General features: G+C 33.2%; 2 protein-coding genes across 2 annotated transcripts; one reads left to right on the top strand and one right to left on the bottom strand.

Moving 5' to 3' along the window:
• Positions 1–12,061: 12,061 nt before the first annotated feature.
• LOC134263155 (uncharacterized) lies at positions 12,062–13,216 on the bottom strand. The gene has a single exon (XM_062745465.1). The coding sequence runs from the start codon at positions 13,214–13,216 to the stop codon at positions 12,062–12,064; it is 1,155 nt and encodes a 384-aa protein (XP_062601449.1).
• Positions 13,217–17,720: 4,504 nt separating this feature from the next.
• LOC134263154 (trichohyalin-like) lies at positions 17,721–18,829 on the top strand (the record flags this gene model as incomplete). Its single annotated transcript, XM_062745464.1, has 2 exons — positions 17,721–18,317; positions 18,642–18,829. Coding segments are annotated over exons 1-2 (785 nt in total), but the record flags the coding sequence as incomplete, so codon positions are not given.
• Between the last annotated feature and the right edge of the window lie 2,688 nt (positions 18,830–21,517).

The following is a 21,517-nucleotide window of genomic DNA, read 5'->3' as shown; positions in this document are numbered from 1 at the left end:
ATTAAAAAAATTTAAACAGGGGAATCCCAAATTTTTAATCAACAATAAATATCTTTTTAATAAATTAACAGTAATAGAATAAGGGTAAAAAATAGGGATGATGGTGATGCCACGAAAATTTTGCTAAAGTGATTTATTTTCAAAAACTAATTCAAAATTAACAAACAAATACATTCAAATGAATTGATGGTAGAAACGACTTTTGCTTCAAATTTCTGAAATTGTTCCGATGATATGAATGAATGAAATCCAACTGGAACCTAATTTGAATATGTTAAGAAATTAAATACAGGATTTAGATTTTTCCCAAAAGCATTAGACCTAATGTTGAAGAAATTAAAAATATTACATCGACAGTGATATTATGAATGAGGATATTTATAATTAGACCGAGATTTTTGGATAACATCAGATATATGGCTACATCTCTTGAGAATACATCAATGAAAGAGCAAAAAGTATGTGTTATAGGTGAAAATTCCCAAAGTTTTGAAAATGTTTAAAAATATTTTGAAAAACTTTAATGAGCGTGACATATATATCACTGAATATTGAATTCATAATGAAATAAATAAGTCACATTTTGATTTGAAATCTTCAACTCTGATACATGTCTCAACATAACCCCTTTCTCGACATTAATTTCTTTAAGTTCCGAGATTAGACTCTGTATCTTAATCCTAATATACTCTACGGAAGGTAATTAATAAACAAACACATTTTTTCTTCTTTTGAATAAAACATTGGCCATTACAGTCGCACGCAAGTAGCAAAGGGGATTGGGGGGATGTACATTGAAAGTCAGCCACCCCCAATCTCCACACACTTTTTTTTTGTTGCAGCATAGTCAAATTCGAGCACTATAGGACAAAAAAGGAATTGTATTATCTTTAATTTCATTAGGAAATTTTGATCAAGAAAAAAAACTAAACCCCCCCCCCCCCTTTTCCCAAGGGGAAAATTGGATTCGATTTTCAACATCCACCACCCACCCCTTTTTGGGGGGGCTAGGGTTTTTTAAGTTTTTTTTTCCCCTACTGAACCCCCCCTCTCTTTTTCAAACGAGTTGTGTGGCGACAGGCGTAGGTACGAGCCAAATGTTGTTCTTTTTATATGTTTGGTATGTTCTGAACAAATGTTGGACGTTATATTTCATTATTAGATGAGACAATCGCATCGAAATGTGAAAAAAAATATCCATTGTCACGGAGGAAAATGAAAAGATGACCGTTCGTGGTGTAAAAAAAATTTGTTTTGCTTGTCAAAACTAAAAAAAAATATAGCTACACCCACCCACTCCATCCCCAACTGAAATGGCTTCCGGGCCCCTAGTTCCTGCGTGAAAATATATTAGTAATCATTCAGTTTCAAAAAAATTTCGCCAAAATTTTAATGGATCTGTAATATCGGACAGAAAATTCAAGCACCTTTTAATGTACATATAATAAAAAGAGAAAAGAACAGCACAATTACCATCTATTGATTAAATTATATAATATTGTACATAATATTTTTTTTGAAATATTAGTAGCAGTCCTTGTAAGAAATATACAAATGTTGTGTTAGTGTGAAACACGGTACAGTTGCAACTTTTAAAAAAAAGGGGGGGGGTACTGTAATGTGTACAAATATTTGTAACCAATTTTAATTGTGATTTGCTTTTTAAAAAATTAAAAGTTAAAAGACGCTTTCAAATTGACGTCTAAATTAAATGAACGTTTAAATTTAAGATACGGTATAAAAATAAATGATTCATTTGTCCTTTATTTCCATTTATACGTTTGACTCCATACATGTAACAAAGACAGGCGAAGAAAATGAATTGTATAAACAATGGAAACGTAGAGCTTTAAACATTTTAAATAAAATATTCAAAAACGTAATTTTTTTTCAAATCCACTTGTAGGGAAGAAGGGAACTTATATTTTTTCATGAATGTTTATAAAAGGAATAAACTAGCTTCTGACTTCACCCCCCTTTTTTTTACGAAATTGCTAAACCCCTAAAAGATAGTTACACAAGTACTAGTCGCTAGGAAAAAAATTAAATACTTCCTTTAATTTAATACGATTGAGGTTATTTAAATAACATGTATTTTAAGAATTTTTTTTAAATTGAATTAGACGCAGGCGACGTATTACGTTTTCACTGAAAAATAAAGTTATTTTTGGAGCGCCTCACTAAAATACTAAAAAACCGAAAACGTGAGATAATTTCAAAATTTATAAATATTTGCACCCAAAAAGAGTCCGGATAAAATTTACCAAAAAGTCAATTTGTGAAAATTTGACCTCAAGGGCCCCTTTTCTCGTGACGGCAGTCATATATCGATATAAGGAAATAAAAACAAAACCCAGATATAATCGCAATTGTTTTTTTTATTCAATATACGTTGTGGAATATAATTCGAAGAAGAAAATGGGAAATATAAATTTAATAAAAAAAAAACTAGATTCTCTATATTGACTGTAAAATTACCTGTATAATTCCAGAAACTTAAAGAATTAAAAGCTTATATATCATAAGTAAGTGAATAATTTTATAAACATATGAAAACATTGTTTAATAAAAAGTTACAGACCTGAGACGTACTACTACCCCAAAAAAGCATGTAACTTTCGTGCGCTTTCCGTTTCGTACAAACCGTGAGCGTTTCGTGTAAACCGTGCAGATTTTCTAAACCGTGAAGCGTTTCGTGTAAACCGTGCAGCGTTTCGTGTAAGCTCTAAAGTGTTTCGTGCAAACCGTGTAGCGAGCGTGTGAGAAACTGTGAGAAACGTGCGACTTTCGTATAAGAATCGTGTGAGAAACGTGTGACTTTCGTACAAGAAGGGGTAAGATTCATTCGGAAGTCTTTCATTTTAAATCTGGCTATCGATGGGTCAGGATATCAAATTGTATTTGTATTTTAATATTGAATTAGTTATGATTCTGATATTTTTGGAGTAAAAATACTGGAACAACAAAACGAAATTACACGGTAATGTATAATATATATTTATTTGTTTTCTTTTCCTTCCAAGAAAATGTGTTCAGATTAATCAACTTTGTACAACAATTTGAAGGGCATTGAATTCAATATACTATAAAGTGATCATGGCTTCTAAAATTTTTTTTTTAAAAGAAACAAAAAAAATAGGTATAATATTTTTTTTATTTAAAGCAAAAATACATCAGAACTCCGCTCTTGTCTTTACACTTAAAGTACGTGAAAGAAAGTTTTGACACGATGTCTCATTTCCCCCCTTTCCCCCACAGTCACGCATTTAAACGCATAACCTTGCCCCACAATCACGCATTTTAACGCATATACCTTTACCCCACAATCACGCACTTTAACGCATATTGCGTTTTTGACGTTTTCTGCTCTGATACCCCTAAAGTTTTAGGGATGAAATTAAATAAATAATATATTTTTAAAGTTTATTCTAAAATATTTCGCAAATAAGAATATTTTTCCTCTTTTTAATATGTCCGAGTCGTTCAATGTAATAGACGAAACTTGGGATGCGAGACAAATTTTTCTTTTGACACTAAATAAGCTCACCACCGGAACCACTGGGTTGGTGACGTAGATATCCCCCAATATGTGGAAAGGGGCCCATGATCCCAATTTTATAAATTCGACAAATGTATTTTTTATGTAAATATTTGATAAACGTGTTTGCAGAAATCACAGAAGGAACGGATAAATTTAAAAAAGATTTAAGTTAATTCATACTCGTACAACTGAAGAGAACAGAGGTTTTGTTATATAATAAAGTTTTGGGTTTAATTTTAAAATTTTAATTTTTTTTTCCCGTTCGGTTTAAATTCAAATTTCGTAAAAATACCCTTATTGTTTCCGCCTTACACAGCAATAAAAAAAAAATACATACACAATTGGAAAGGAAAAAAAACTTAAGAAACGGCAATATCGTGTCAAAAAAGATGTAGGTTAATTTGAATTTGAATGATTTCGCTATCGAGTCAACATTTCCAATATTCGTAAAAAAGTGTTGCACTTACTCGTATGTATTGATTTCTAAAAATATACGTACATGTATATACATAAAACAATTCAAGGTATTGGGAAAATCTAAGGCAAGTATAGACATACTAGTTTGGTATTTTTAAAACAGGGCTGGAAAAACACAAGTCTGTCAGCCAATGGTCGTAGTAATACCCTGCCCTGATGTGAAAATAAACTTTTTGTTACTGTAAATACTTTTTCTTCACGAAACTTTTATTTTCGCGTAATTGCGCAGTTGTTGCTCGCGAAAGTTTTATTCTCGTGTATATTCGATTATGTATATTTATATAAAACAAAACCAAAATCCCCGAAAATTTTGTCTCGCTCATAAATACCACATAATAATTTGCGAAAAAAAGGTGTCGCAAAATTGTGATCTACGTAATTAAAATTTACACAAGTTCAGTTACGGGCAAATGCACGGACAAATAGGAAGTTAATAGTTCATACCAAAATAAATCCCATCACATGGCATGCCACAACAAAGTATGTGCTTAAATTTCAAGCATCTGCAATACAAGTAGTTGCGGGAAAAAAAAACTGCGACGGAATGTGTTATGTTTTCTACGACAGACCACGGATTAACAGGCAGTTGACATTGAATTTTAAAAAAATGGATCCCACTATATTGCATGCATCAGTGGAGAATGTGCGAAAATTCAAGCATCTGTGATGAGTATTTGCTGCGAAAACTGCGATCAAAACTTACTGACAGACTCACAAACAGCTAGACAGACGGACAAACACACAAGGGTAAAACAGTATACCCCTTCCCCTTCCTCTTTCCTTGGCTTCGGAGGGGGAAAAAAAAAATGTGTCCAGTGATTAGTTTTTATAAGTGGGTAAATACAAATGTATTCCTTTAGGAATATTTTTACCCGCCTTAGAACGTTAATATTGTCAGTATATTTAAAAATATTCCCCTATGTTTTCACATGTAGTTTAAGAATTATATATATACGTGTACCCTGTAGATTCAATTTTTTCAACACTGCATACACTAGAAATGATGGGTTTTAAAGAAAAACTTAAATGTAGTAAATTTCCATAAGAGGACAACGATGTGATAAATCATTCTTCCACCAGCTATACTTTTTACGTTATACACACAAAAAAAATCCATTTACATCTACCTTGTGAATGGACAGTTAACTCGTGACTGTATTCATGCAAAGGGTAGTGCAGAAAATGTTTAGGAAAATATTTAGGGAAAAAAACTATTTTTGGGGGGGGGGGGTTCTCGAAAAGGGTCAAATTATTTCCTAATAATCCCGGGAATTACCGGTATATTACTTTCTAGAATTTCTTTTCTCCATAAAGCTTGTTATATAGATTGATTTGATATTGTGTACTTCATTTATAAAGATTCAGGAACTATGCTCTGCATTTCCGACAATTCTTTGCATTTCCTTTTTTTTTTTTTTGGGGGGGGGGGGTATGTCACTAAGTTTATGAATACTCAAAGGTAACAAAAAATCAAGTACACTTGAATTATATTATGTCAGTGATTGCACTTTGTCATGGTTTTCTTTAAAAACGAAGCGAAGCTATTACCTTTATAATTTTATTGTCAATGATTTATTGTTCGATTTTAATTTTAAGATACATGTAGGAGAGTCTTCAGTTCCAGTTTTATTACCTTAAATTTACTTATTCATAAATGTCGGAAAATAAAAGATAACTAAAAATTGCCAAATAAACCATGAAATATCGAAAAAAAAAGTAGAAAGTTTTTTTTCATTACTGAAATATATTGAGGTGATCTGTTTATTAATTTATCCATTCTGATTTATATGAACATTTATTTCGGTCAGAATTGCATATGTTTTACAAATTACAATCAATTATTTTTTTTATGCCGTTAACTTCTATATTTTAATAATATGATGATCATAGGGATAACCGAAATAAAAAGTATAGATATTAAAAAAAATCTGTGAATTTACTACACACCAGCTCCTGAAAATCCTGAGTGATAGATTAAATTTTATTGTATACCATGTTTCTTAATCTGACTTTATTTTCCCAAGTTTCTTTTTATAGAAAAAGTATTCATTTTCTAAAAGTGGACAGGTTTGCGTCTCATGACGCTGCATATTCATAAAATTTATCGCGTTCACTATGATAATCAAGGCAAAATTTTTTACTAAGTAATTCCTTTGATAACACTTGGAAAAATTGTGGAAAACCGCAATATTAATTTCTGAATAACTACAGCTACAATTAATGCATTTTCAAAGAAACCTTTCTAAAAACTCTCCTTGATTTGCTCCACAAATAATCGGAAAATTCGGACACCATGGGGAAAAATGTCCAGTACTGACCGCCACGTCCGAGAAGTTCTTTGGGCCCCTTTTTGTAAACTATTACATTGTTTTTAAAAAAAGTGATTAAATTTCATTCTTAAGAAAAAAACTATTGCATTTCGATGGGTTTTTTTATTTGTAATTTTTATTTATTTTTTGTTCTATTTTCTTTCTTTTTTTTTTTTCACCTTAGGCCAATAAAAAAGTTTGATGATTTTTTTTATTAGTCCACATGTACCGTAGGGGTAAAGATTCCTCAATCTTTGCTAGCCAAGGGTTTCCGATCCACCACAGTAATTTCGGATGGTAAACTTTGCTAGAAGGATTAGAATATAACGCTAATTTTAGACTATTATTTTAAGGCCAGTCCGACCCGATCTATCCGTATATCGGGCAAAAAATTTAAAAAGATGTGATCAGTTAAATTTTAACTTAAAAATGAAATGTTTCCCTTCGAAAATCAATACGCTACTTTATTGTTCAGTATAAAATTAAGCGATATATTCCAACAATATTTGTATGATAAACAAATTTAAAAAAAACAAATAACTCTTAATTAAATTTAAATTGATATGCTGAAATCTATAACTTCTTTTTTGTCCTAAAAAAATCGGTGAAAAAACTTTTATAAAAATCTTCACAAGTGATAATCATTCTCTTCACGACCTATTTTCTATTTTTATTTATTATTAAAGTTTTTGAAGTTTCGATAAAATGTTATGCATGGACCGAAGAAATTAAAAAAGGGGGGGGGGTGTTGTTTAACACAAGCATGAAATGACACCCTGAAAAATCAAGTTATTTTTTCATTGAGGTTTTAGATTTAAATTTTAAATTTAAAATAAATACGTTGTAAGCTAAGTAAATAGATTTAGTTTTTTCATTCCACATGAAACATGTGAACTAAAAACAGGATAATATCACCATTAATACTTGAATTCAACATTAAAGATGGTTGCTAATATTATGGCGATATAGAATAGAAAGAAAGAATTTATTACCAATCAGGGGCCCCTAAGGCATAAACATTTAACATATATGATTACATATAAAGATAATAAAGTAATAACAGAATACAACATGTGGTGAAGAGCAATTCTTCTATTAAGTATATATATATATATATACTGATATATATGTTGGTGGCAATATATACGACAACCATTGCTACATACACGTGTAAATATTATTTTCAAAACCACGTTTTTTCAGCACGTAATCGCAAGTGCGCTGTGGGGAAAAAGGGTAACGTCATTAAATAGAAACAAATGTAATGCACATTAAATCACAGACGGCGTGATAGGCAAAGAGTTAATATTTTTAATACATAAAATTTGTTGCTAATTATTTTCAAATAATTTAATTATAATTTTAATTCACATGCCATAACGACGGCATGTTTAGAAACGGGGGGGTGTTAAATTACTAGTACAGAATTTTATTTTTTTGTTTAATTTCAATCTAATGTTAACGTTAGTTTGAATAATTGTTAATTTTCTATTTTTTTTAAATCCTTTGTTAAATGTGTATACAGATACATGTACACCCCTTAAAATATATTGGAATCTTTTTTCCGCTTTAATTCAACTGTGATCAAGGTCATTTACAACAGCGATCACGGGCTCCGAGTGCATGAAACTAAAAAACCCGTTTTGCTATTTATATACCTGTTGAGTTCACGGCTTAATGACACCTGAAAATTACGGGTGTTGCTAAAACGCGGAACGGAAAGCGGAACGGAACGGAAAACGGAATATATCATTTTGGATTAAATCACTTAAAATACACAAATTTTATCATGAACCAAAATCTTGTACATTTTTACACAATCAATCCCCCCGTATTAAATAAAATTGATTTTGCCATGCTTAGTCTCTTATTTACAAAATGCTAACATAGCAGTTACATGTAATAACATTGAAAAAAGGGGGGGGTCAAACAACTGGAAAAAATTTTGACAAGAAAAAAAAACACAAAAAGAAGACAATTGTTTGATTTGGGAAGGGAGATAAAGCACAAAAAAAAAACAAATTTTTTATTGGGGGGGTAAATTAACTCCCAACATTTTTGGTATTTTTTTTTACACTAACTTACAATGTTTATTATATTCACAAAAAGTGTGAAAATGTGAACTTGAACGAACATTTCCGTAGTTAAAAGGTTATACTTGGGGGGGGGGGGGGGAAATATTTGGTATCTAAATGAACCATGGAAAAAGAAGAAAAATGATTTTAAAAAAATATTGAGATTACGTCTAGGGTAAATCAAAAAAATCTCTATACACAATGGTCGTTAAAATTTTATTTAATATAGAGTCCTTTTCTGGATAGACAAGTTGTGGTAGATATAATGCAGATTGCAGAATTTTTGCATACATTTAAGTTAAATTTTGTTTGTTTGAACAAAATGTGCATGTTGGGGGGAGGGGGCGTACATGAATGACCCCTAAAACATGAGGTGTTTTAAAGCTCATCGGAAAGATCTGAGAAGTTGTAATAGGTCCCCCCCCGTTTTTGTGTCCAAAATGTACATAAGATTTAATAAATCAATTTTTAATGTGGCTTTGGGCCCCTACACAGACCCGAAACTGCCCCCCCTTTCATGACTCGCGAATTCGACACTGCATGCATAATCTGAATACTGTAGATGACTTAATTTTCGCGACCCCTTATTTTCGCGAGGTAGTCATTGACTCTTTATAAGAAAGACAAAATTTTCACGATTTGTGGTCTTTTCTCTATATAATCTCAAGGAATTTTAAAATACGCGAGAATGAAATTTTTGCGAGCATACCGTCTCGCGTAATTACGGTAAAGGGAAAATAAAGTTCTCGCGAATAAAAAGTGATTTACAGTAGCATAACTAGATGTTTTTGTCTTTTCAGACATTGACATTGAAAGAGGGAGTGGGGGTAAGAAAAAAAAATTCAACATACAACAAATTTGACAAGCAAAAAAGGGGGGGTATTTTTTTGCCCAAAAACGAAAATTCTATTTCGTGTGTGTGTGGGGGGGGATTTTTTCAGTAGCATTTTTTCCAAGGAGAGTGTGTATAACTCTTGAATATATAATAGTTTACAATAAATTTTTATTAGAAATGACTTTTACAACAAGAATATTGTTCTTTGACTGATTTATATTGAATCTATGTTATTTGTTTGACAAAATTTTTTCCGTTTTCCGTTCCGTTCCGCTTTCCGTTCCGTTTTCCGTTCCCGTTTTAGCAACACCCGAAAATTACGACTGGGTTATATTTTTTTTTGACATAAAATGGTTTATAAAAAATTTTTTGGGAAATTTTTTTTTTTCTTTTATTTGTAAATCCGATTTTCTAGCCGTTAACAGTAAAATAAACAGAACTGATTTGGTAGTCCTTTCATGAATAAGTTTAGGAGTATATCTTGAATAATTGTATTTTATTTCATTTGTTTTATAAATCACGTACTTTTTAATCTAAAATATTTTTGTTTTCTATAAAATATACCTAAATTCCGTGTAAGATCGATCAAATTTTATGTACAATGTTAAAAAATGCCCGGGCTATATAATTAATGTACACAAACTTACATACGTCTAGTCGGGTTTTGAAATGAAGGATTTTACAGTATGATGAGTAACTGGGGTTATTTGAAAAGCTTCATGTAAATAAGAAAGAGAATGAACATAAATGAACATAAATTAAGACATCACATTTTCCCCCCACCCCTACCGGTTTCCCTCCTAAATAATGCTTGCGTAAGATAAAAAAAAATTCTTAACAATTATATCAATAATCCTTAATAGAGTATTAAGGCAAATTTTATTATTAAATCAAACTCAAGAAAAATAATCCGCCTACGGAAAACAAACGCAATATAACCAATATTTTTTAAAATCAATGAGATCAAGTTTCTCAGTAAGAAATCGAATTTTTGTTAAATGTATCAAACTATACTCGTAAAATTATTTAAATGCAAGAAATAAATTGTAATGAATGACTAATATATAAAAATTGTATTTTATCAAACAGTCATTCATAACATCGGTATTTTGTTTTTAAACATTTGGATAAATAAATACAAAACGACAATTATTTATTAATTCATTACAACTCTCAGAATATTAAATATTTCTATCGGTTTATATGATACTAATGTACTAATATTTAATCTAAACAACAGCTAAATGTGGCTTTGTGAAAGATTTCCATTTAATTAATGATGAAACCGATAAATGTCCAAGATATACCGAGTAAAAAATCCAAACTGAGACCAAAACGTGCGAGAAACGTGTACAAAGCGTGTGAGAAACGTGTACAAAGCGTTTCGTGAAGCCTTTCGTATAAACCGTGCAGTCTTTCGTGCAAAGCGTTTCGTGTAAACCGTGTAGGGTTTCGGGCAAACCGTGTAGCGTTTCGTGTAAACCGTGCAGCGTTTCGTGCAAACCGCGTGGCGTTCGGAACGTTCGTGCAGCAGCATGTGGAGTAGTAGCACGTCTCAGAGTTTGCACCTATACATTTCATAAAACATTGTTTTTATACCCCACCCGACACAGAAAAGTATGAACATTAAAAATCTTGCCGGAAATGAAACCCCGGTTGTTTTACTTATAAGAGTGTGTAAAGTTTTGGTAACCTTACTTTTCTAATCACGTGAAAACAAGACGATATTACATTTAAAAAGAAATTTGACTGAAACAAAAACACAATAAATATTCTACATTTATAGACGCTTTTGAGAAAAAACCCGGGGTTCCTGGTAAAAAATCCCCATCAGGTTATGAAAATTATTTTCTTCCTTGTCAGAAACGACTGTCATGAAAAAAATGTATTTCCAGAAGATATATTCTATTATTCAAAGTCTTTTGTCGAAACAAAACTTTCCGTGTTAATATTGATACTAAATAGACCTTGATCGTATTTCCTTCCGTATTTAAGTATGGCTTCATAAACTCAACAACAAACTTAGTGATGAACACAAACAGTTATACTGAAGGTATCCCTCTCTTAACTATTCTCTCTCTCTATCTCTCTCTCTCTCTCTCTCTTTTGTGGTAAAAGGATAAAACAGTAATTGTTTGGGAAAAAACAAAATATCTGATCATCGTGCCATTTGATTAATTAAGGGAATCCATTGACAAACTCTGTATTCTCATTTCTGTAGCTGTGTGTAATTTGAGGAATGCTTCTTGTCTGAGAGATTGTTGATATGAGTATAGAGCAGCCTGCTATATATATTATTCATTTAACTGTGCTCACAAACAACAATTAACTGAAATAAAGTCTGTAAATCAGTATAATAATTCTGATAATTGTAGCTGTTTCTAGGTTGTTTATTGGTTCTTGTCTGAAGGATTGTTGGTATGAATATAGAGCAGCCTGACGGTTCCCTGTCACCTGTTGACAGATCCCCAGAATTTGCCATGATATATCTCTGAGATATAAAGGTATAAACTCTCCCTGATCATAGTGAACTAGGGTTGTAGATCATCTAGAGCTGTTTGTGCTCGCATTGTGTCTACATGTCTGTAGCACAAAATCTCAAGCATGTATAACAGGATAAAAAGTGGTACAAAAATAAAAGGCCCGTGTCTCTGTAGAGCAGACTGTTGTTCAGGTATCAGTTCACTGATGTAATGAATTCTGTTGCAAAGTGTGATATCCCTGTTACAGCCTGTCTAATCTTTGTAGACCAAGACTGTCCCCCTAAAGCCTCAGTATACATCTCTCTATTAAAATTACCTATATCCATCACATATGGCTGTGCTTACTTGACCTTGATCATCTCTATAATAGATAAAGCTTCCGTGTATCTAAGTGTCTTGTAATAATACATGGCTATGTACAGCATGTCTGTAATACAACCAAACTTTGCTGCTAATTTCAGCATGTGACAGGACATTTTGTCAGCTCTATACCTCAGTTTGTTGTCAGGTGTGTAAGTTTCCATATGTAATATAAAAGCAGTGAACTGAAGGACCGTAGCGGTCATGTTCTGTAGCATAATGACTTGATACTGTGTCAGGAGGGGTGAACCTATCATCTGTTCTATTGTATGTAAATATCTAATACATATTTGTATGTCATCTTTGTCTAGAACTATGAAAGAACTTAGTGATTCACCAAAAAGATATAAATCAAAATGATAGTCAGAAATCAGAGTATGATCATCTGTACAGATGAAGTTTCTGGGGTTATAGAGGACATCTATAATACAAGATCTAATGGAGGGACAATGAAGCAGGAATGCTAAACCCTTTTCATACAAATCTGACAGTTTTATAAATAGTTGATGTTGTTTGACGCCATGAATTTTTGTCAGAAACATGTTGTTGCCTGGAATGAAAAAGTTAGGACAGACCCCCTCATGCACCCATTTGAGGATGAGTTTAAAACAGACCCAGAAACACCCCAGGAGATTTTGTGGACACCAGTGAGGTATTGCATTTTGTTGAATCACCCAGAAAACTGCCGTCTTCATGTGATAGGAACACAGTAATTTATCATTATCACTTACTCCATTGTTAATTATTTCTGTTAAGATCAATTTAAGTAAGCCATAAGTTAAGAATTGACAGTGATTCATTATATACACAAGTTTTTGTTCTGCTTGGGAAAAAGAAATTCTCCATTCATGATCTTCATGATTCCCTAGTTTATGTCCAATTGCTACAAAGTGACATCCATTCTTCACTATATCATCAACAACATGAGGCTGGGGCCATGAGTGACATCTGTCTATCCATGGAAAGGCAGAGGGAGGCCAAAAGTCACTAAAAAAACAGTAGGCATTATCATATTCTTGTGTTCCAAATGTTCCACTGGCACAGGGTCCATGTGGAGTGGTGTAATAAGGTAGTGATGACTCAGATAAAGTGATCTGTCTGTATTTAGAACTAGATATACAATATCTGTTATTCATTCTTACACAGACTCTCTGGTTTTGTCTATACATGCTAGGTGACAGTAAATATAACAAAGTAAATCCTGGCGGACTATCAGAACAGTCACAGAGGATCAGTGTCTGTCTGTGTGTGTTGTAATACTGAGACTGAGATAATTCCCAGATCACACGGTGATTATTTCGCCAGTACATAAAGTCTAGATCTGATCCTTTCAGTCTAAGTCCTTCACCGTAACTTCCACTCAAAATCACACACAACCCATCACTTCTCGCTTGATTTACCACCATCTCCTCGATGTCCATCGTATCTCTCCTCATGGCCACCACTTGTGAGGTCCCCACTTTACGACACAGTCCCACAAACACTGACTCTGATATGCGTTGTATGGCTTTAGTACTGAGAATGATAAAGTGGAATTTATATTTCTTGTATAATGAATGTTTCACTTTTATAAAACTATAATATAGTTATCATAATTGATAAATTTTACATTAAAAATCATAAAATATAAAAACAATACTTCCTCAACTGAATCAGTTATTTTTCAACTCAACTAAATCATTCATTTTTTTTAAATAGTTAAATTTGTAAATAAACGTGTCTAGGATATATATATATATTACATGTATATGTTTTAAATTCAGTGGTGTAAAAATTTACAACCAATTTTATTGTCAACAAATTACACTGATTACACTGATTGAGATGAATAAGGAATTGTTTTTTAGTGTTAAAAATTCTTGTCATGAGAACTTACATTTGTGAGCTTCTAATAGAGTCCATTTTCAGTGGAGTATATTCCTTTCTGCTGATTTAACCTCAAGGAGCTTCCTCTAGATAGGTATTGGGGTCAAGCTAGGACATCTACAATTCTAATTTGCAAGTGAATATAATATTTTAGACGTATCTCAGTTAACTCTGCTTAGGAAATATAGAAACTTTCTTACCAAATCAAATTCTGTCAAAATGTTAAATTTCCTACTTACCCAATATAACTCAAGTTGTCAATTTCGTTTCCTGTATGTATTGTGGACTCCTGTTGCTTTCAAAGAAATTTCCTGGTACAGACTTTAAATTAGTAACACTTGAACTTTGGCTTAAAATATTTCTAGCTATGGGATTAGTTTTATCCTTCAATATAAACAAAAAGTGTAGCATAATAAAATTGTGGATTGCTAAGAATGGTTCTTATGTAGGCTGGGGCTTATAGTGTTTGTTATGTCCATCTTCTGTCCTTCCGTCACACTTTGCATTTAGCTCAGTTCAAAGCTCAGATTCAAAGAAATTAAGATATTTTCATCAAAGTACTGTTACATGTACATATTGATGAGAGTCACTCAGGTGACCTATTGCTATCCGTTTTCGTCCGTCGACGTGCGTCACAACTTGATGTACTGGCCCCAGGGATCAGGGGTTTTAGTTTTAGAATGGGGCTCTATTGATTATAAGTGAAAATGCATTAATTCTTTGAAAATCTTCTCTGCTCCCAAGTATTAAAAAAACAAACGAAGTACTTAGTTATGATGAGCAAGGGAATGGCTCTACCAAAATTGTAGATTTCATGGCCCTAGCGTCAGGAGTTCTGGTGTTAGGGTGAGGCTCCTTTGATTATATAGTGAAAATGCATTATTTCTTTGAAAATCTTCTTTTCTGCTCCTGGGTATTAACTTCGTGCATAGTTATGATGAGCAAGAGTGCCTCTACCAAAATTGTGAATTTTATGGCCTGAGGTTCAGGGGTTCTGGTGTTAGGGTGGGGCTCTTTTGATTATATAGTAAAATGGAAATATAAAGAATCACTGTCTAGTTAGTAGAGTATTCCAGGAACATCAACGATATCGGAAAGATGGGATAATTTATGCATAGCGGGCTTTGCAATTATGAGTTTTGATCATGAATCAATTTCTTTTGATGATAAGTTGATGTAATAGGAATGTGTTTCAAGAGTCTGGCTAAAAATTGTTAAAACTACTGTCAATTATCAAATGGAGTAAGGTTTTTTATGAAAAGATCTATACGTTTTTACTTATTTTATATGTCAGAATTTAGTGTAGATAAAAATCATATATGTTAACAATCTTCCAGGAAATTGATTTCTCTGTGGACACGGCATTTAACAAAAAGTCAATGAATTTGAAAACAAATTCTTCATTTAAAAAAAAACTCCCCAAATATATATATTATCTTAACATTTCTTATTCTACATGTCGTAGACATTTCTTTGAATAAAGCCTGGTTTAATTTCTGATTTTCTGATAGGGAATCAATTTACATACAAGGCACTTAAATTAAATTTTACTTTAAAATCAGCATTATCTTTGTTTCTCATTTGAATTCATTTCTACAATCGGAAATGGTCAGGAACCTTTTGGTTTAAATACAAAATGAAAATTCAGTGTTCCTCTTAAAATTCAGGAGTCCCTCTGAAGAAGGTTATGTTTTCAAAAAGTAAAATATCTTACTGGTATGTAAATTGAATTCCTATCATGTCATTTCAATGAAGACAAGGGTATGATGTTTTCTATTTAGTTGTTTTAAAACATCTTGAATGGCTGTCATGAACAAGGGACTGACTCTGTGTTTTTTTTGAAATCGGAATTTAAATCTGAAACACTGTTGATGTTGGTAATGAGCTTTTATGGAATTTAATTAAAGTCCTAATTAATTAAACTCTTGGATTTAGTTACATGTATGATGACCTGGTGACCAGTTTACTTAATTCCAGTCAGTGCACCAGCCTTCAAATTCAAGTTACTTTTTAGCAGAGTTCAACTAATTAAGTGAAAAAAAAAATTGTGTGACATGTAAAATTTTGGATTCTGTATGTAATATGAACATGATGAAGAACCATGAGATTTTTCACAAAACCATCCTTTCTCCATAGTAGTTCCTTTATTTCCTAACTAACAAGTGAAACTAAACTACCTTGAGTTTATGTCAGTTACCCTGTGTATAAAATTAGGACGCCTCTATGTACATGTATAGTACTATAAACTGGAGAGTGTTTTCTTTATTTTCTCCTTAATGTTCCCTTTAACTGATGGTTCTTTGTGATTTGGTGTGAAATCAAACAACATTTCTATGTTAATGTGTTGACACTGACTTCACCACTAAACCCAGTGGTCCAACAGGGGGCATATTGTACACACTGATTAACTCTATGCAATCCTCCTTATTTATTGACTTTCAGATCACTTTTTAACAAATTTATTTCGTGCTCAGTATCATGGATCAGAGGGAAATTATATTTCTTTAGGGTAAATTCTATTTTTCTAATGAGGTAAATGAATTGTAATTTGTTTTTTGAGCTGAAATCATTTTTATTTTCTGTGTATTTCCAAAATGTTGGTAGGAATTACTCCAGTATTTGTCTTCTCATTATGAAGTTTTGTAATGACATTTTTCAAAACTGTTGCATTGTGAAGATAGTACTGAAATGTTGTCTCTACGAAATCAATATAAATATGATTGATAATCTTTCTGCATGCTTTGCCGTAAAATTACAGTAAAATTTCTAAATACTAGGTACTTCAGAATATTACAACATGTTGCCCATTGGTCCTTTTATAGGAAAAACATGCTTAAAATGAAATGCCAAGAATGGACAATGTTGCTTTGTTACACCTGTTAAGTTTACAATATATTTAAAAGTTTTTGGGAATGAAAATCACTACTTTAAGTGTAAATTCATTATATGGGTGTTTTCTATAAGTATGGTTCACTATTATTTTCCAGATGTCCAGGAGACTTTGGAGACCAAGCGTGAGGAGATTGCGGCGCTCCGTCCTTGTATGTTAGAGGAATACGAACAACTTCTCAAGGTCCCAAGCAGAAGTCATGGCAACCCAGACACAGGAAGTGGAGAAACTCCAGAGAGAGATGGAACAACTCCACCAGAGTTACGCAGAGCAGATCAAAGTGTTCCAAACTAAAGTGGAGGAACAGTCAGGTAATGAATAGGTCAACTCCACCAGAGTTATAAATAGAACAGCACCACCAGAGTTATAAATAGATCAACTCCACTAGAGTTACGCGGAGCAGATCAAAGTGTTTCAAACTAAAGTGGAGGAACAGTCAGGTAATAAATAGGTCAACTCCACCAGAGTTATAAATAGAACAACTCCACTAGAGTTATAAATAGATCAACTCCACCAGAGGTATAAATAGATCAACTCTACCAGACTTATAAATACATCAACTCCACCAGAGTTATAAGTAGGTCAACTCCACCAGAGTTATAAATAGAACAACTCCACCAGAGCTATATAAAAGAACTCCACTAGAGTTATAAATAGAACAACTACACCAGAGTTATAAAATAGATCAAATTCACCAGGATTGTGCAGTGCAGATCAGATAGCATCAGATACTGGATCTGATCTATATTTTCCAGATGAGTGACCAGGATAATGTTTTTTAAGCTTTTTAAACTTTGATAACATGTTTTATTTTACAGAAGAGGCCATGCAGACCAGACTAAAGGAAGAGAATGAAAAAGAAATCCAGGATTTAAAAGATCATTATGAATCTCAAAATAAAAGAACTACGCAGTCAGCTAGAAGCTACAACACAGGAAGTGACATCACTGAAACAGGAAGTGACATCACCAAGTGATGAACAGAATCAAAAAAGCAGTGAACAGAGTGAAACAAATAAAAGAAAAGCAACGACAAACACTGACAGCAGGATCCAGGAATTAGAAAAAATACTGGAGGAAAAATCAAATGAAATTGCTGAACTTCAGGAGAAACTAGAATTTGAGTCTCAATTAAATATAGAACTCAGGGAGAAAATGACCTTGACAGAGAGCAAGATCACAGAGATGGAGCAAATGATGCGTGAAAAACAGTGCCATATTGAAGAAATGAACAATAGATTAAAGGAAAAAGAGGCCATATTGAAGATTCTGGAGAGAGAGAAGGAAGAAGTGGAGGAGAATTGTAGGAGAGACCTCGCAGAGTGTGAAGGTTCAAGCGAGAGAACAACGGGCGAGATCAGTGATAAACTTCTGAAACCTCAACAAGAACTAGACGCATCACTGGAGCAGGAGAGAGTGTTAGAAGAGCAGTACGACGAGCTACAGCATCAGCATAGGGAGCAGATAGAGGCATTGAGACAGGTAGAGAGAGTCAAGAGAGAGAGTGTTAGAGGAGCAGTATGATGAACTTCAGTATCAGCATAGGAAGCAGATAGAGGCATTGGGACAGCTGAGAAAGAGTAAGAGAGAGAGCAAGTAGAGGCAATGAAAGAGATAAGAAAGAGAGAGAAATGGAGAGAGAAGAGGGGGGAGAAAGGGGTAGAGAGAAGGCATTGAAATAGGAGAGAGAAAGAACGGGGGGGGAGAAGGCAGATTGAGGGCATTGAAATTGGAATTAAGGTATCTATTTAGTATTACTATACAAATAAAAGAAACAAATGTGAAAAATGAGGAAATGCTTTTCAGGACTTGGAGCATGAACACCGAGCTGAGATCATGGACGTGCAGTCAAAGTTCAAAGTTCAATATGACATCGAGCTGAAGATACAAGCGGCAGACATGACGTACGATTTCGGAGAAAAAATTAAAAAGATGGACAGAGACCAGAGGAAAGAACTTGAAGAGTTAGAGAGGAAGAGGAACTGGAAGAAATGGTAAGTCAGAAAGTCATGGCTATGTCAAGGTGTCAGGGAAAAGTGATAGAAGTGAAATATAGAGGAGTCAGAGTGTGGCTAAGTCAAGGTGTCAGGAAAAGTCATAGAAATGAAATATAAGAGAATTCATAGTGTGGTTAAATGGAGGTGTCAGTTGTAACTAAAAATGTCAAAAAAATGAAATATAAGAGGAGTCATAGTATGGCTAAATCAATATGTCAAGGAGCTGCTGTTGGGAGTTTCATAAGGGGATGGAAATGTGGGTTGCAGGGAGGGTTTGGTTGGGGATGGGGGGATAGTAATAAAAAAAATTTGAGGAATCATAGAGAGTGGTTAAATAGAAAGAGTTAGAGAAGAAATGGAATGCAAATATGAAATGGGTATAAGGAATGGTAAACTATCAAAGAAAGATGAGTGTGAAAATTAAAGGAGTTAAACAGCAAGAGTTGGGGGGGGGGGGGTGTAACCTAACTGTGTGGGTAGGGGAACACTTTGCTTAACAGTTTATTTAATTGACTGTAAGAATTTGAGTTCTGCTTACAGAAAACTAAATATTGAAGACTTTTGTAAGATGTTTGTCTCAGATTTAACTGTTGATCTATGTGCTTTAATTGTATATTTATTATTACATCATAGTTAATGGAATCGGAGAAACTGGGGCTCTGAAGTAGAGTTGATCTAAGATTATATACTGGTTGGAGTGTTTGATTTCTCTACATAACACACACTGATGTTTACAGTGCTAGACTGCTGGGTGTTTAGGCTTTTGTAGTTAGTTGTAAGAACTTTGAATACGTAAGACTGAAGATTACTTTGGAAAGTTTCTGGTTCTTGAGAAATATTTAAGAATGGTTGACGTTGATTGAAAAGAGTGCTTTGAATGGAGTCTGTTCCTCTATCATTCCCCTGTAAAACCATTATCTGAAAATAGACTTGAATAAATAGTTGGATTCTGAATTAACATACTGTAAACCAACTTTAATTCGCAACGACTTTATTTCCCCATATACCAAGGGTAAACTATTTGGTGACGATTAATTTTCGCGATCAGGCCTCTTTCAATCTTTTGTAAATAGACAGAGAGGTGTAAAGTACCGGTTCGTGGCGAGAAATATTCGCGATTGTGAGACTGTCGCGAACTTTGCCAACATTTCTCGCACTCGCGGGTATGTTAAGGCAGCACATGGATCAGAATTCGGCGAATTAACACTTTTTTGTAATTATGTAACACTAATAAATCAGATGAGTCAAGGATAAAACTTGTACTATAATTATGCATTCTATAGACTTCAATGGGACTTATACTACAGGAGGCACTTCACCAAAACGTCACCACGTGACGTCTATAATTAGAAAATATGCCTTAATGAAAAAGTGAAAAGTTTAACACTACCCCGGGGATAATTAGTTTCAATTTGTAATAATAGTTATGTAAAAACATCTCTGTACCATGAAAAGTGCTGCTAGAATCGTACTGTCCTATTGTAGAAATAATTATTCAACAATTTCGGACGAAACCTTCCCAAAATTTTTACATTTTGTTCATACCGAAAAAAAGCATCAATTCCCGTAACCATACGATTCTACAGCCCTTTCCAAAACCAATAGAATAACAACTTTAGATAGAAACAAAAATTAAGTTTCAAGGTATGCGGCGTAGTGTTGAACTTTTGCATCTTTTTGTTACGAACGACAGAGGAAAGACTGATCGGCAAGTAAACACCCTCCCTGCTATACTTTTACGAAGAAATTGCTAAATTATATTACCATACCTTATTCATACGCTTAATTCCCACAAGAATCACACATGATATTCATTCTAAATGCTTTTAAAATCCGATTTCTTGTGTTTGTTTACATCAATTCTCGTTACATTTTACTTTCACTCTGCTACTGCATGATCAACAGTTATGACGTCACGGGTTTGGTATGTAACCCCTGTGATAACTACAGAGGCCCAGGAACGACAAATTTCCGTTTATATTATGCCTCTGCATATTTTGATTCATTTTTACGACCTCAAATCAATCTTAGATATCGATTTTAAGAAATTATTATCTCACGTCATATAGCTTACTATGACGTCATGACATATAGGCAAGTAGAAAGTGTGGTTGAGACCTTAACCTACCTGCGGTAGAATAAAAGTTGGTTTACAGTCTTCTTGAAACTTTATAATTTTCTTTTGAAAAAAAAAATGTATAAACTCAATCAGTTGCTCAAGTCAGAATATGACTTTGTATCTCACCCCTACCCTCTTTTCCAAATTTTCTGATTCCTTTTGCAATTAGGTTACTTATCAGAAAACAAGGCACAGAACAAGATCAGATTTATCTCTGAGAGATTTAACACAGTATATTTCTACTTTTTTTCTCTAGAAACTCAATCAATTCTTCACAGAATACTGTAAATCTGGAAATTTTTGCTGTAGATAATTTTTTTAGCAAATTTGCTAGTGGCATGGCATTCTCAAAAATATAAACTTCTTAAAAATAAAATGTTGACGAGAGATATCCTGAGAGGTTACAGAATGGTGTTAAGCTTATTTTGTTCCCTAAACCGAAAACTAATTTCCAGAAATGTCTTCGGTGGATCAAAGCTTGCGGACGTCCACACGAACAGTTGAACATTCAGAGAATAAACAAACACAAAGCTGTTTGTTCAAAGGTACAGCTGGTTATAATTTAA

This window comes from Saccostrea cucullata, unplaced genomic scaffold, assembly GCF_032062105.1.
Source record: "Saccostrea cucullata isolate Sc308-1 unplaced genomic scaffold, CSIRO_AGI_Scuc_v1 ctg11064, whole genome shotgun sequence".
Classification (NCBI taxonomy): Eukaryota; Metazoa; Mollusca; class Bivalvia; order Ostreida; family Ostreidae; genus Saccostrea; species Saccostrea cuccullata.
This window is presented reverse-complemented; position numbering and strand designations above follow the sequence as displayed.

Excerpts from the sequence above, each read along its gene's own strand:
- LOC134263155 (XM_062745465.1), bottom strand. The coding sequence starts at position 13,216 with ATGAATAACAGATATTGTATATCTAGTTCTAAATACAGACAGATCACT.